The sequence below is a fragment of the Halichoerus grypus genome, chromosome 6 (assembly GCF_964656455.1).
Source record: "Halichoerus grypus chromosome 6, mHalGry1.hap1.1, whole genome shotgun sequence".
NCBI classification, from domain to species: Eukaryota; Metazoa; Chordata; class Mammalia; order Carnivora; family Phocidae; genus Halichoerus; species Halichoerus grypus.
In genome coordinates, this window is record NC_135717.1 from 33,606,244 (window position 1) to 33,620,207 (window position 13,964).

A 13,964-nucleotide genomic window follows, 5' to 3' on the forward strand; every position below is an offset into this window, starting at 1 on the left:
GTGGGGGCGGGGCCGCGGCCGGCCCGCCCCCGCGGACCACGCCCCCTCCCCAGCTCCTCGGCTCTCGCAGTCGGAGCTGAGCAGCTGGCGGAGCGGAGCGGATCGCAGGTAGGGAGCTTCTCCGGGTCTCCCAGAGGGGTGTGGCGGGGTGTCTTCTCCGGGGCGGCGGGAGCTCGGACCGGACCTCGGACCGGACCTCGGCCTCCTTGCGGCTGCCGGAGCATCCAGCCCCCTCTTGCAGGGTCTTCCTGGCCGCCGGCAGGGGGCTCCGGGCTGGGTCTCTAGGCCCCGAGGAAATGCCCGAGCCGCCGCGGCCTGTTTGGGGAGAGCAGGTTACTCATCCCGGGGAAGGGGGCGGGTGTGGCAGCAGCGGGAGGGATTTGGGGCGGACGTCGAGCAGCGCTTGCGGCGTGCAGGGACAGCCTCCCCTCGCTTTCACCCGTGGGAAGACCGCGAGTAGGGGACTCGAGGGGCGGAGCGGGGGGCGCCGCGCGGGGAGGGGGCGCCGACCCCCCAGCCCGGTGGGGCGGCGCGGGCGGTGGGACCCCGGTTGCTGGGGAGGTTGGGGCGGAGGGAGCCGTCCTGGCGCCGCACGATTGGCCGCCTCTGGGGGAGGAGGAGCCGCCGGGCGCTCGCCGAGTGTTTGCGCCCGAATGGGGGGCCTCTGGGCGGAGCAGAAAAACTTCACCCGCGCCCGCAGGCTCCCTCTCCGCGGGCCCCGCCGGCAACCGGTTTACAGGCCGGAAATGCAGCGTTGTTTTTTGATTTTTTAAAAAGAAAGCCCCCGGGGGCGCCTGGGTGGCTCAGTCGTTAAGCGTCTGCCTTCGGCTCAGGTCATGATCCCAGGGTCCTGGGATCGAGCCCCTCATCCGGCTCCCTGCTCAGCGGGAAGCCTGCTTCTCCCTCCCCCACTCCTCCTGCTTGTGTTCCCTCTGTAGCTGTCTCTCTTTCTCTCTCTGTCAAATAAATAAAATAAAATCTTAAAAAAAAAATAAAAAGAAAAAGAAAGTCCCCGGCCCTCACATCTTATCTGGGGTTGGAGTGGATGTGTGTATGGGTGGGGGGAGCGGGGATCAGCCGGTTCCAGGCAGGGCCTCCGTTCCCGTTGGTGGAGGTGTCTTCACTGCATAAGAGGAGACCTCGTGCCTCAGTTCCCCAGTTTGTAGACTAGTGGTATAATTTCTCTCATAACGGGGTGTGAGAGAATAAAAGGAGGAGGCTAACCCAGTCCCGGGAGAAGCATTATCTACTGTCATATATTCTACTTGCTTTTTTGATATTTCTGTCTCCGCCTCTAGTCTGGCCCCTCCAATCCTCTCGCCTCTCCGAAGCCAGAAGGAGCTTGTAAAAACAACCGGTTCAAATCAACCCCCGCCTTAAAACCGTCCGCTGATGTCCCTATTGTCTAAGTCCCAAACTTGTCCACAGGGCTTTCTGTTACCTTCCAAGGCGACCTTCTCCAGGCTCCGCGGCCTCCTACCCCCCCACCCCCCCACGCCTTTGCCCCTGCAGGTCCCTCTGCCAGGAATGACCCCCTCCCCCCCAGAAGTGACCCTTTTAAGACTCAAGGCAGCTTCCCCTCTTCGGCCAGGGCCCTTTCCACCTACTTTTGCGCTCCTGCTCCCCAGGGGGACTTGGTGACGGCGGGTTCTCAGTGCTAGGCTGCCCGTCCTCCCGCCCCCACACCCCCAAGTGGCGCGGGAGCACCTCAAGGGCAAGAACAGGGTCCTGTAGCGTGGAGCTGAGCCAGACCCAGCGGGGCCCTGGGGCCCTGGGGCCCTGGGTGGACGTTGAGGGTGGGTTCCCCTGGGAGGGGAACGTCTTTCTTTGTCCCGCGGGGTGGCCAAGTCAGGGCTTTTGGTTTGTGTCTCATCAGCAGGGACAGCAATGGGAGGGATTATTCTAGATCGCCCCATGCCTGACAGTTCCACCATTAGCGGCTCAAGTATTGTTGGCTGAGCCCATTGTAGCTGGCACCGTCCGCACCGCGTCCGGGGGCCTGGGATGCTGCATTACTGTCCCGTTTGACAAATGAGGAAACAGGCGTGGAGCGGTGAGGTCGCTTGCCAGGGGTCACAGGGGGAGTGGAGAGCACAGTCAGGCCTAAAACTCCGGTCAGCCCCCCGAAGCCCCTCGCGGAGGGGGGAGGGGGTGCTGGAGGTAAGGATGCAATACGGGAATGCGTGACTCCGGGGGTGATGGAGTGCAGAGTCGGCTTCTGGTTACGAGCTGGGGGGTGGGGCGCGGCGCTGGGGGACCTTCTCCGCCGGGCGGGGCTGGTCCCGGCGAGGCCGTCGGGGTGCTCCGGGGCGGGGGTCAGGCGGCCACGCCGGAGGCGCCGCATCGGGTTCCCGGGCCGCCGGTCCTCGGGTTTCTGGCCTCTTCCTAGCACTCTGGGGCCCCGAGGGGCGGCGGGAGGGCACTTCCCGGCCGGGGGTCTGGCCGCGGCTTGTACCCTCCCGCCTTGTTTGTGTTTCTGCGTCCGGCCCTGCTGGTTCCCGGCGGTGGCTGGCCCGCTGCAGCCCGCCGCCCTCAGCTCCACTGCGCGCCCCTCCCTTGGCCTCCGCCCCTCCCCTGCCTCCCCTCTATCCTCTCCCTCCCCGCCTCCCTCGGCTCTGTCCCGAACAATGGAGTGGGAGGTGGCCGAGGCCCGCTTAGGGTCTCCTCCTGGGGCCTCTCTTGCTTCCTGGGACCCCTCTGTCTGGCGGATCGCCCCTCCACCGCCAGCCCTCCGTTCTGCCAGGTGGGGGCCCAGCTGGCCTGGAGGTGGGGAGGAGGTCACCCAGTCTCAGCCTCAGTTGACAGAGGAGGAACCTGGGTGCCCTAGAGTAACTGTGACTCACCCAGAGTCCGCCCCCCAGTTTCCCTTCCAGCCTCTCACACGGGGTTGACACCTGCCAACCCACTGGCTGTGAAGGTGGGCAGGTCGTCAAGCCGCCCCACTCTGGTGCCGTTCTGTTCCATGCACCAGCAGCACCTGACTCCCCAGAGTGCCTTAGACCTGCCAAATCCCCTTCCCGCCCTTCAGAATCAGAATCTGCGTTTTATCACCACCCCACAGACTCATGGAGACCCTAAAGTGTGTGACCCTCTGTGCCTTAGTTTCCCACCTGTAAAACGAGGATGAGAAAAGCACTTCCCCAGCTGTGCCGCCATGGGGATGAATCTAGTTCGTGGATGCGAACGCCCAGCGGTGAGCCTGACACGGAAGTCGGTGGGTAGTGGGCAGTGGACATCGGGCGAATCAAAGCACAGCCTCACTCTTGTCCCCTTTCCCCGACTGTGGCTGGTTCTCCAGTGCCCTGCCCCCCTCCTCTTGTGGGCTGGTTCGGGGCCATCCCCACGTGCCAGCAGCAGCCTGGCCCTGCAGCTGGGAAGTGCCCATGCACGATGCCCAGCTCTGGCTTCCCCCAGCCAGAAACCCACGCAAGGCCCAAGACCCCCAGTTTTCAGCCTAGGCTTGGAGTGGCCTGGCTTTGCCAAGAACCACACTGGGAAAGAAGCACCCAACGTGATTGAACCCAGTTCTTGTTCCCCTAGTCCCCCCCTCACCCCCCATCTTCCTGCCCTCAGGGAGAGGTGTGAAAGCTACCAACAATGGAGTCTTGGGAAATAAACTGCAAACTCCCTCTCGCTAGAGTGTAAATGACTGAGAGAACACTGCCAAAGCTCCCCTCCCTGTAGTAAGCACCTGGCTCTGGCTTAAGACTCATTCATCCTTGATACGGTTGTTTGTTGGCTTCTCAGGGCAGGAGGGCAGGAGGTGGGGGTTCACGGGGGGTCTGCAGGGTTGTCTGGAGTCCCCAGATGGGTGGGTGGGCCGAGGGGAGGGGTTGGGAAGGCCAGAGCCTGGTGCCTGCTGGACTCTGAGAACCTAATAGGAGGACACGCAGGGCATGTGGAAAATTCCCAGGCTATTTTGGGTTGAGGCCCCCTTCTCCACCCTTTCCGGGGATGAAGGCCCTGCTGACACACCCCTCCCTGAGGGCAGCCAGGGTGGGAGTGACTTCCTGGCTCCCTCACCTCTAGACCTTGGGTCCCCTTCCCCTGGCTCTGGGCACTGTTTAAAACCTGGGGTGGGAGCTGACTGAGGGAAGGGGAGCATGGCCCCCTGCTTACCCACCTCCTCAGACCACCTGCTTTGAAGATGCATCCCCTCACCCATGCTCCCCTCCCCTGCCCTGCTTGCTTTTTCTCCAGAACATCTCCCTAGTTTACTTCCTAGCTGGGGGGCCCAAGGCAAGCTACTTGACACTTAGTGCCCAGTTTTCCCATCAGCTAAATGGGGATGAACCAGTGGAGATAGGTGAAGTGCCTAGCTCCAGGACACGTTCCTGTCCCGGTGGTGGGTCTCCAGTCCCCGAGCCTATGCTCCTGAGGGCAGGAATTTGCAGCCCTGTGTCCGTTTCCTGTGCATAGTGGGTGGCCCGGTAACCGTTGGAAAGGATGTAACCTTCGTCAAGGTCCTCGGGTGCCAGTGCAAGCCCCCAGCGTGCTTGGGGGACAGACGCGGCCCCACCCGGTCCCCTGGTGTGCACACACAGGCAGTGACAAGCCCACGCACGTGAGGACACATGTATACGCGTGCACAGGCATGTACACAAGCACTTGCACACAGCAGCTGTGACACGCCCTGGCCGGGGACATTTGGGCCACTTTGCTGCCCGTCAGAGGCCCATCCCAGGTCTGGGCTTCAGGCACCTGCTTGCAAACCGCTCCCGGCCGCGGGGAGTTGTGGGGAGTTGAGGGGCTCGTGGGCTGGTGGTGGAGGGGGCTGGTCACAGAGGGTGGCCCCCGCCTCTGCCGGGGGGTGTGGCTGGCCCTCTGTACCCCTCTCCCCACCTGTGCTGGAGGGGGGGTCAGCAGCAGCTGCAGGGTTGGCTCCTGGCTGACTGGCTGCCCCCTCCCCCAGCTGTTTTCCTTACAGCTGGACTCTGACCCGGGCCTCCCCCACACAGGGGCCATTCACTCCTCTTTCTGTGCCCGGCCCTGGGGGTGGGCTGGCCCGTGGCCAGGCCTTTTCCAGCTGCCCCAGCTGCTCTCTCAGCTCAGATGGGCTGAGAGAGGCAGGCAGGGCGGTGGTGAAGGCTCCGAGGTCTCCCCATGCCCCCCACCCCAGCCAGTGGTGCCCTCTGGGCCCCGGTTTCTAACACTGCCGGGCGAGCCTGGCTGTCACCACCCCCTGCTGGACTGGGCCCGCGAGGACACACCGAGTTCCCTGTGGCCGCCAGCTGACGTTCCTGGTTCTAATGCTGGTTAAGAAGGGAGCCCTGCTCTCCACCAGCCTCAGTGCTGGGCCCTAGGGACACGGAGGGACCCTGTGCTGCCCTCAGGCTGCTCACCCCCAAGGCCATGGGCTCCCATTGGCATCTCTGAGGGTTGGGTGTATTTGGGGAATCAGGGTTGCTGGGGTGGAGAGAAAGGGGCCTCCAATTTGGGCCTGTTTCATGAATTCAGGGGGAGGTGGGCATCGTAAAAGGCATGGGACAGACAGACGGACAGATGGGTGTGAAGAAAGGAAGAGACACATATTGATGATGCCCCATAATTCGTCAGCTGGTCCTTGTCTCCCCATCCCTGGTGCCCACCACACTGCCTCTTTGCTGGCCTTCAGCCACACCTGGGCCCTTGCCAACCTCAGGGCCTTTGCATAGGCTGTTTCCCCTACCTGGGAGAGCCTCTCTGTTTTTCACAAGGTTGACTCTTACTGTTCAGGGCCCTGGTGTACCCTCATTAGAAAAGCATCCTCACCCCTTACTTTTTATCTCCTTTTGTGTATTTCTTACCAGCCCTTTTGGGAATCTATGATGATCTTATTTATATACTTATTTACCTATTTATTCTCTGCCTCCAAATTCAGGCCCTGTGTCTCTAGTGTCATGACTAGGGCCTGGCACCAGTCACCTGTTGGTGGAATGACCTTATGGTGACAGTTACAACAATCATAGCTGTGCTGGTAGATGCTGAGTGCTTAGTGTGTATTATATGATTTCAACTTCATGGCAATGGTGTGAGGTCAGATGTGCCTGACTCCAGAGGACAAGGATGTGGATGGCAGGGGAGGCGGGGGGGGGGTCCCCTGCCCTCATGCCGCTGTCCCCCCCCCCGCTTCTGGCCCCGGGAGGCCTGGGCAGGGCGCTCCTTTCTCTGGGCCAGCCCCCTTCCCAGAACCCCAAGCACCGGAACATTCTGGGACTCTATGACCTGTGCTGTGGGTCATGCTGGAGCCCTGATCCCCAGCCCAGCAGCCGGGGCCTTTATGAGGTGGGGGCTCCCCGGTCCTCCCTGGCCACGGCTACAGCTGAGAGAAGGGTCAGGAGGTACTATGTCACTTCCTCGAGAAGGCCAGCCGGCCCTCTCTCTTCCTAGCAGGACAGATCTAAGGCCAGACAGGGGAGTGTGGGGGGCTGTGGGTAGAATGTGGGGGAAGGGACGGGGAGAATTTGGCCCTTTCGGTGGAGGAACCAGGCCCGGGTCTTGGGTGGCTTGGGTTGCGGGCAGAGGGCACACTCCTGGGTGATGTAGTTTGAAAGCCCAGGGCCCCGGGCCACAGAGTCGCCATCAATGAGGGAAGCAGGGTGGCAAACGGGGGTTCAGAGTGATCAGAGCTTCGAGTTTTTTTCCAAGAGTAGTTGGAAGCCCCTGTTTGAGAGAGCTATGTGTAAGACAGCCCCCGTTTTAAATGTGAAAACCCTGTGTGAGTCCCACAAGCCGTCGGGGCTGCCGCCGCCCCCCCACCTCGCTCTATGTGCCTTGGCCAAGTGTGAGTTCGGGCTCCTCCACTGCCCCGGCCGCAGGGCCTGGCTCTGCTTCACCTCCCGTGCCATCACCAGCCCGAGCAGGTGCCCAGGGACGCCTACTCAGCTGCCCCATGTTGCAGATGGGGCAATTGGTCCCAGAGAGGGGGAAGGACTTACCCAAAGCCCTCTGGCTCCTGAGCTTTGCTCTTTCCTGTTGGGCTTGAGCCAAGCAAGGCCGAGTCGGAGCGGGTACGTTGGTGGTCACGTGTTCAGGGCAGTGGCCACATCCTGCTCTTGGCACAAGTGCCAGAGCAGGGCAGCAGCTATGGAGTCCGCTCTGCCCAGCGCCCCCGGCCAGGGCTGACTCCGCCCCTGATGCATGTTAAGGGTGACCGGGGGGAATTGGGGGAATTGGCATTCCTCGCGGCCAGTGACCCAGGCAGGGTGCACACTGAGCGCCTGGATATGTAAGGGCCTCTGCAGTGGCCCGCCATGTTGGGTCCCTCGGGCTCGCTGTCCCAGGTGCAGGCTGGTGACAGCCCCCGGGGATCCAAACCTGGGGTCTGTGCCTCTCTGATTTGTGTCCAGAGTTTCTTGGGAGGAACACCATGTGCTGTCCTCTCTTTTGCCTCTCCGCCTTCTCCACGGTGCCTGGCACTTAGCGGGTCGTTTGTTGAGTAGCTGGAGTGTGATCTAGGTGGCTGGTGGTAAGGCCCCCCTGCCCTGCCTCCCTCCCTGGCTCCTTCCCTCCGTCCCTGCTCCTTCTCTCCCTCCCTCTCATGAGTATTGACTCAGTGCCCCGAGATCTGTGCTGTGCGCTGGGGATGTAGAGGGGACTAATGGCATCCTTGTCTTGGGACAAGCAGGCATTTCCCGGCAGGATGATGCCAGAGGGAGGCCCACGGCTGCCGCAGGAGCCCAGGAGGCGCCTGACCCAGCTGGGGCAAGCCGGGCATGCTTCCGGACAAGGGGACCTCTACGCTGAGTGAGCCTTGCGCCTGCATTCCCCAGCCGAGAGCACTGGGTCTCGGATGGCAGACTCTCTCAGATTCTCACAGGGCTGGGGGGTGCATCTGGGGGGCCCCTCCTTGCAAGGCATTAGCCCCTGAGAGCCCTCTGTCTCTCCCTAGGTTAGCCATGTCATCTGAGCCTCCTCCGCCACCACAGCCCCCGACCCACCAGACTTCGGTGGGGCTGCTGGACACCCAGCGGGCCCGAGATCGGTCACCGTCCCCTCTTCGGGGCAACGTGGTCCCCAGCCCACTGCCCACCCGCCGGACAAGGACCTTCTCAGCGTGAGTCTTGGGTTAGCCTGGGGAAGCCTCCTGAGATAGGTCTCCTGCCCAGAGCCAGAGTCATTGTGTCTGGCCATCTCTGTGCCTCAGTGTCCTTGACTGTCAAAGGGGTAGATGGGTTGGGTTAAGGACCGATGGTGAGAGACTGGAAAGGCACCCTGTAAACTTTGGGGGGCACTGCCCCAGGCCCCTTTGAGCCTGCCCCAGGCTGGGGGTCATAACAAATGGGAAATCACTGGGGTCTTAAATCGTTGGGTGTTAACCACACACAAGCCTCTTCCTTTGCAAGACCTCGACTTCCTCAACTGCAAAATGGGGACAGTAGCAGGTTGGCCACAGAGCTGCAAAGGACCTGCACGGTGCCTGGCGGATCCAGATCTCAGGCCCAAGGAGTAGAGGCTGCTGTAGTTATTAATAATTAGTCCCCGGAGGGATGCTCAGAGAGCTTTTAGTCTAATACCCTTTCCAGATGGAGAAACTGAGGCCTGAGAAAATTTGCCAGGGTCATCAGAGAGTCACTCTTATGGAGGTCTGTGTGAATGGCTCCCAGAGTTGTGCAGTGCACAGCCTGCACAGCTGGACATTGTGGCCCTGGCTACTGCCTGGGGCACAGCTTTTGGGTGGGGGGGTTCTGGGATGAGCTGGGTGTGCCCCAGGAGAGTGGATGGCTGTTTTGGAGGGCTGGTGGGGGCCTCCTCACCTTCTTCATCTCTATCAGGACGGTGCGGGCTTCTCAAGGTCCCGTCTACAAAGGAGTCTGCAAATGTTTCTGTCGATCCAAGGGCCATGGCTTCATTACCCCGGCCGATGGCGGCCCTGACATCTTCCTGCACATTTCAGAGTGAGTCAGGGCTGGTTTGGATGGTTTGGGGCTGGGGCAGGTGCTGCCTAGGCCCCAAGGAGGCAGGGGGAGGGTGTGACTTCAGTGGGCGCTGTGTGTGAGGGTGTGAGACTCTGCCTGTGACCTGTGTGTGACTGTGTCTGGGGGTGGGGTGGTGAGACTGTACTTGGCAGTGGTGTGTGTGGGAGGCTGCAGGTGACGACAGTCTGCGTGCGTGCATGTGCATGTGTGTGCACGTGCGGGAGAGAGAGAGAGCACGCAGGTATGTTGAGAGCCCCTGGGATGGGTCTGAGTTCCCGTGTGTATCTGGTGGATGGGGAGGGGGGCGCCCCCAGGAGCTGTGGGAGCTGCGTTGGACCCGGGGTCTGGTCTCCTGCTTAGCTCGGGGGAGGCCGCTTGGTGAGGCTGGGGGCTGCGCGACCCCTGTGGTCCAGGAAGGAAGTCTGGAGCTGGACCCTCTCCCCTGCCATTTGCTCACTGACGTCCTTCCTTCCTGTGTGGAAACCCTCGGGAGGCCCAGGGTGCGGCTCACACATCCGAGGCCTCGGGGCTGGAAGGCAGCCAGAGCTTGTGCTTCTTTCCCGCCTTCAGATATGTGGGGACCTCATCTGGCACTCCTTTACCCCTGCTCCATTCTTTGGCCTCTGCACCCCCCGATCTTTATTTCAATCTGTGGCAGGCTGAGTCCTACCCCACACAGCAGACCAGGCAATGGAGAAAAACCATGTTTTTGCAAATAGGAAGGGTACTGTCGCAAATGTCTGTCGGGATGGGCGAATGATCCCTTCTTGAGGCCTTCCTCCCAACGTTCTTCCACGTCAGGCCTTACACGGGCCCCTCTGCAGTGCACACATGAGAAGGGTGCTGAGGCAATGCATCTGATGTGTGGATGCGCACATACGTGGATGTGTACATGTATTTCCATCTTGCCTCTGTCCAGAAGGGATTTGTAGTGGCTTACAAGGATATTCACAAGGCACCGTGAAAAATAAGTCAGGAAAACATGGGGGCAGGGAGTGAATCAGAGAGGTAGAGAGATGGGGATGGCCACTTGCACGCCGGAAGTGGACTGTAGGTATATTCCTGAGCTTCCTGGTGGCCAGATCCAAGAGGGAGGCACCATTTGCTAGGGGATTCTTCAGTCAAGACAAACCAGTTCCAAGAGCTGAGGGGGATGTTCCTCTTGGAGGTATCCTCAAGGGGGCATCAAGATGGTGGCTTGTGCCCCGTGGAACGTGAGGGAATCTTCCTGGGGGTGGTCACAGGGAGAGGACGCTTTCTGGAACTAGCTTTAAGCACAGAAGGGACTTTCCTGTAAGCTCACTGAGTGCCTGGGGAGTTGGAGGGCAGAGATGCACGCAGCTGGGTTTGGGGGGCTCCTGGGACCAGGGTGGGTGTGCTGCAGGAGCTCAGGAGACTTGGTGCGCCATGCTCGACAGTGACGGGCTGGCCTAATCTTTCTGTCTCAGGCTCAGACTGGCTCTCCCTGCCCTTCTGTCCACAGGCCCATGTTTAATGGACAGCAGGGGCCCTTGCACAGGCTGAGCCTGGTCTTGGCCTCCACGTCAGGGGAGGCGAGGGGTGATGTGGCACCAATGAAATGGGGTGGCTCCCTCCGGTGGCAGGGCAGGAGGGGCAGTTCCTGTGAAAGGGGTGGCCCTCTGACCAGCAGGGGCTGCGGTCCTTTCTGAGTGCTGGGCACTGAGTGCTGTCTCCCACCTCTGCAGCGTGGAAGGGGAGTACGTCCCCGTGGAAGGCGACGAGGTCACCTATAAGATGTGCTCCATCCCCCCCAAGAACGAGAAGCTGCAGGCCGTGGAGGTGGTCATCACCCATCTGGCCCCGGGCACCAAGCACGAGACCTGGTCCGGCCATGTCGTCAGCTCCTAGGAGAGGCCGGAAGCACCCCTTTCTCCTGGGCTTGCGGGAGACTCTGGGGGGAGGAGGCAGGACCAAACTGGAGATGCCGGTCTACTGCTTGAGATGGGGCTTCAAAGGGGGGAGCCCGGTCCCTTTTGAGTATCTCCTGGAGGAAGGGGTGTGGGGGGCAGGCATGGGGGTGCTCTCGGCCACCAGCACAGCCTCTGACCATTGCAACAGCCTCTCACCATCTGAAAAGCATTAAAAGCATGGAAAAAGGAGGGGTGCCCGCTGGTGGCTGAGTGGAGGGTCCAACCCCAGCCCGGGGGTGGGTCAGGCGGCGCTTCCCCAACCCATAGAGTCCTTTGTGCCCCTGGACTGGAGACTTAGAATCCCCAGGCCCAGTCCGCGCTGGGGTTGACCGGGGCCCTGCACGTTTCCCACGATGCATTCTTACCCATGTGGCCACCCTTCTTGTGTCCGTGGCTCCAGGCCCAGACCCTTCCTTGTGGTTGGTTCTAGGGGAACTGGCTTCATGGGGCGGCCGGGGAGCAGGGAGAGCTGGGCGGGCTCTGGTGCCTTGCAAGTGGGAGGTGTCACTACTGGGCACCCGGGGAAAAGAGTTTCTCTGGGAGACCTGAGTGCCCCCCCTCCTTCCGGCTATAACGGGCTCAGCTGTATACTCTCCTAGGAGCCCGGTCTCCTTCCACCCTCAAGGTGAATGATTATCACTTAGAAGGCATTTCACATCCCTGGTCCTTTAGGTGGGGGGTGGGGGTGGGAGAAGGGAGGGTCTTTGTTTAAAATCAGACCTTTGTCCAGATGCCTCCAGAAGAGAGTTGGTAGCTTGCTTCTGGGCAGGCCTGGTCAAATCAAAAGTTAAAGGAGAAATGCACCTTTGGTGATGGGGTTTTCTTGCAAACCGGTGTTAAGAAATGCTTAGGATTTTTTTCTTTCCTTTTTTAATAACGAAGGCTCTCAGCCAGAGCCAGCCCTGTGCGCACTTCGCTGCCGACATTTCAAACATTTGTAGATATTTGCCGTAAACACATCCTTAGGAGTTTCTTTGCGGTGGTTTGGTTTGGCTTTCGTTGTGATTTAAAATTAGAAATAGCTGGGTAATAATGTTTTGAAATATGGGGCTTATGTGTAGTCAGGAAACCATGTGTCAGTGCAGGGAAGTGAACCCTTGAAAGCTTTGGGGCAGACGGGTGTTGCAGAGGAGGGAGGGCGGCCTTCGGGTGCCGGGCTGGGGGGATGCCGGGAGCAGGAAGGCCCTCATCAGGTGTCTCAGTCTGTGGACCTGTTTGTCTTTCAGTCTGGGGAGGGCTTCCTTTGAAAGGGGTTGGAAGGTAGAACTATTTTGCTGACGACTAGTGACTTTTTAAAATACGCAAGTGTGTTGTGTGTGTGTGTGTGTGCGCGCGCGCGCGTGCCGGCAGACAGTGCAGTGAAGTGAGCATTTGGTCTGTTTTTTCCTGGCCCGTGGGGCCGCGCGAAGGGTTCCTGCGCCCCCTGCCTCCTGCTGGGTCCTTGGAGGCCTTTGTCAGCTACAGGCCACGCTTCCAGAGTTCCTTTCGGGAGGACGTTTGATGTTGGTGACAGAGCTGGGAATAGCATCTGGGATTCCATCCACATCTTTCCTCCCACCAACCGCCTCTCTCTCAATAAAGTGTGTTCTGTGCAAGGCTCTGGGTTGTTTTTGAAGGTGGAGGCCGGTGCCTCGCCTGTGAGCCAGCAGGTAAGGGCGTCTCCCCCGAACGGGGCGGACAGTCATGCTCCGTGTCATTCTGCTTCACAGGCTGGTTTTTTGGGGTGGTGAATAAGAGAATGGGATCATCCCTTTTCCCTTAATCATCCTTCTCCAACGTTGGGCAGCTTAGCAGTAGAGTCAGGCTTCGGGACAACAAAATGCCACTTGCCGCATGGATGCACTTGAACTTTTACTGTGTGAGCGTGAGCGGCGAGAGCAGGGGCAGGCCCGACCGAGGGAAGTTTGGTGGTGGGAGGTGTGAAGGCCCAGGGACTGGGTGTCCAGGGGTGCAGCGGGGAGGCTGGGCTGACAGGCAGGGATGCTCTGGGTCGGATTTACGGGTCAGGTTGGGAAGGTCTTGCCCAGCCAGGGTCTCCCGAGGGAGGGTAGATCATTTTTGATGGTGCAGAGATGAGTATTTTTACTGCAGTACTGATTTTCAAAGTGTATTCGGAACAATTACAACCAGGCCGAGGGACCTGTTTAGGGAGAAGCCAAAGTAGGCGTTTTGTCCCAAACAAGGAGATCTGTCCAAGTGCTGCACTCAGCGAGTACTGTGCAGGTGGGAGAACCTGCAGGTGGTGCAGGAATCCAGCTCTGAGAGAAGGGTGGGGTGGCCATGGGACGGAGCCCAAGTGGCCTGATGGGGCCAAGGTCAAGGAGCAGTGGGGGAAGAGGAAGCAGCCCTTGGAGAGGAAGTGATTCAAGGCCACTTCCACCTCGACAAATCTGCCAAATCTTCCCGATCGGGGTGCTCCCCCTGCCCACTGGCTGAGAGACCTTGCCAAGTGTCCCGTAGATCCTGTCCCGTCTCCTCCCTCGGGTTGGAGTGCAGGCGCCTCACTGAAGGCGCCTCACTTTCTCACAGGCTTCCCGGGGGGTCGTGAAGTTAGTAGTAGCCTGGCTGGAGGTAGCTCGTTTAGGTCTCCTGTGTGGTAGGGGCCGTACCCCACCCAACAGAGGAGCAAGTAGGCTGCGATGAACCCGTCCTGAGTCACGCCGCTGGTCAGCAGCAGAGCCAGCGTGGGTGAGGCTGCCACACCTGGCTGGGGGAGCCCCGGGGGTTCTGGAAGACCCGGAGACAGAAGATGCCTGTGGTAGGCGTAGGTGCCTGTGGAAGGCGGGGCAGGCGGGAGGAGGTCCTGGCAGCACAGAGGGAGGCCCCGGGGGTGGTGAAAGGGGCCCAGGGGGTCTGCCGCCCAGTGTCTGGCTGGCAGCCACGGTGGGAACCCAGGGAGGGGTGGGGCCCAGCCCCACAGCCTCGGGGCACCTGCCCAGGGCAGCCCAGGCAGGGCTGTCTCCAGTTCTAAAGGTTAGGGCAAATTTGAGTTAAGACTTGCTTTGCTGTAACAAGGAAACTTGTGGATCCTTACCCAGTGGGCAGGAAGGCGAGGATCTGTGCCAGCCGGGAAGCACAAAACCCTGGCGCTGCAGAAACCCCGGGAACACCAGTGTCTGAAGCAGTGGCCTTCAGA

General features: G+C 60.5%; 1 protein-coding gene across 2 annotated transcripts; it reads left to right on the forward strand.

Moving 5' to 3' along the window:
* The first annotated feature begins 41 nt into the window (after positions 1-41).
* CARHSP1 (calcium regulated heat stable protein 1) lies at positions 42-12,423 on the forward strand. Of its 2 annotated transcripts, none has more exons than XM_036074840.2 (4): positions 42-108; positions 7,871-8,035; positions 8,754-8,876; positions 10,604-12,423. In XM_036074840.2, the coding sequence occupies exons 2-4, from the start codon at positions 7,878-7,880 to the stop codon at positions 10,764-10,766; spliced, it is 444 nt and encodes a 147-aa protein (XP_035930733.1). In that variant the 5' UTR covers positions 42-108; positions 7,871-7,877; the 3' UTR covers positions 10,767-12,423. The 2 variants fall into 2 exon arrangements, with proteins under 2 accessions (XP_035930733.1, XP_077930957.1); XM_078074831.1 differs by lacking the exon at positions 42-108 and adding an exon at positions 7,637-7,725.
* Positions 12,424-13,964: the final 1,541 nt, after the last annotated feature.

What these genes read in the sequence shown, in the direction of transcription:
- CARHSP1 (XM_036074840.2), top strand. Translation starts at nt 7,878, where the DNA reads ATGTCATCTGAGCCTCCTCCGCCACCACAGCCCCCGACCCACCAGACT. An exon ending in CGGACAAGGACCTTCTCAGC is followed by an intron (nt 8,036 to 8,753) that starts GTGAGTCTTGGG and finishes CATCTCTATCAG; the next exon opens with GACGGTGCGGGCTTCTCAAG. An exon ending in ATCTTCCTGCACATTTCAGA is followed by an intron (nt 8,877 to 10,603) that starts GTGAGTCAGGGC and finishes CCACCTCTGCAG; the next exon opens with CGTGGAAGGGGAGTACGTCC.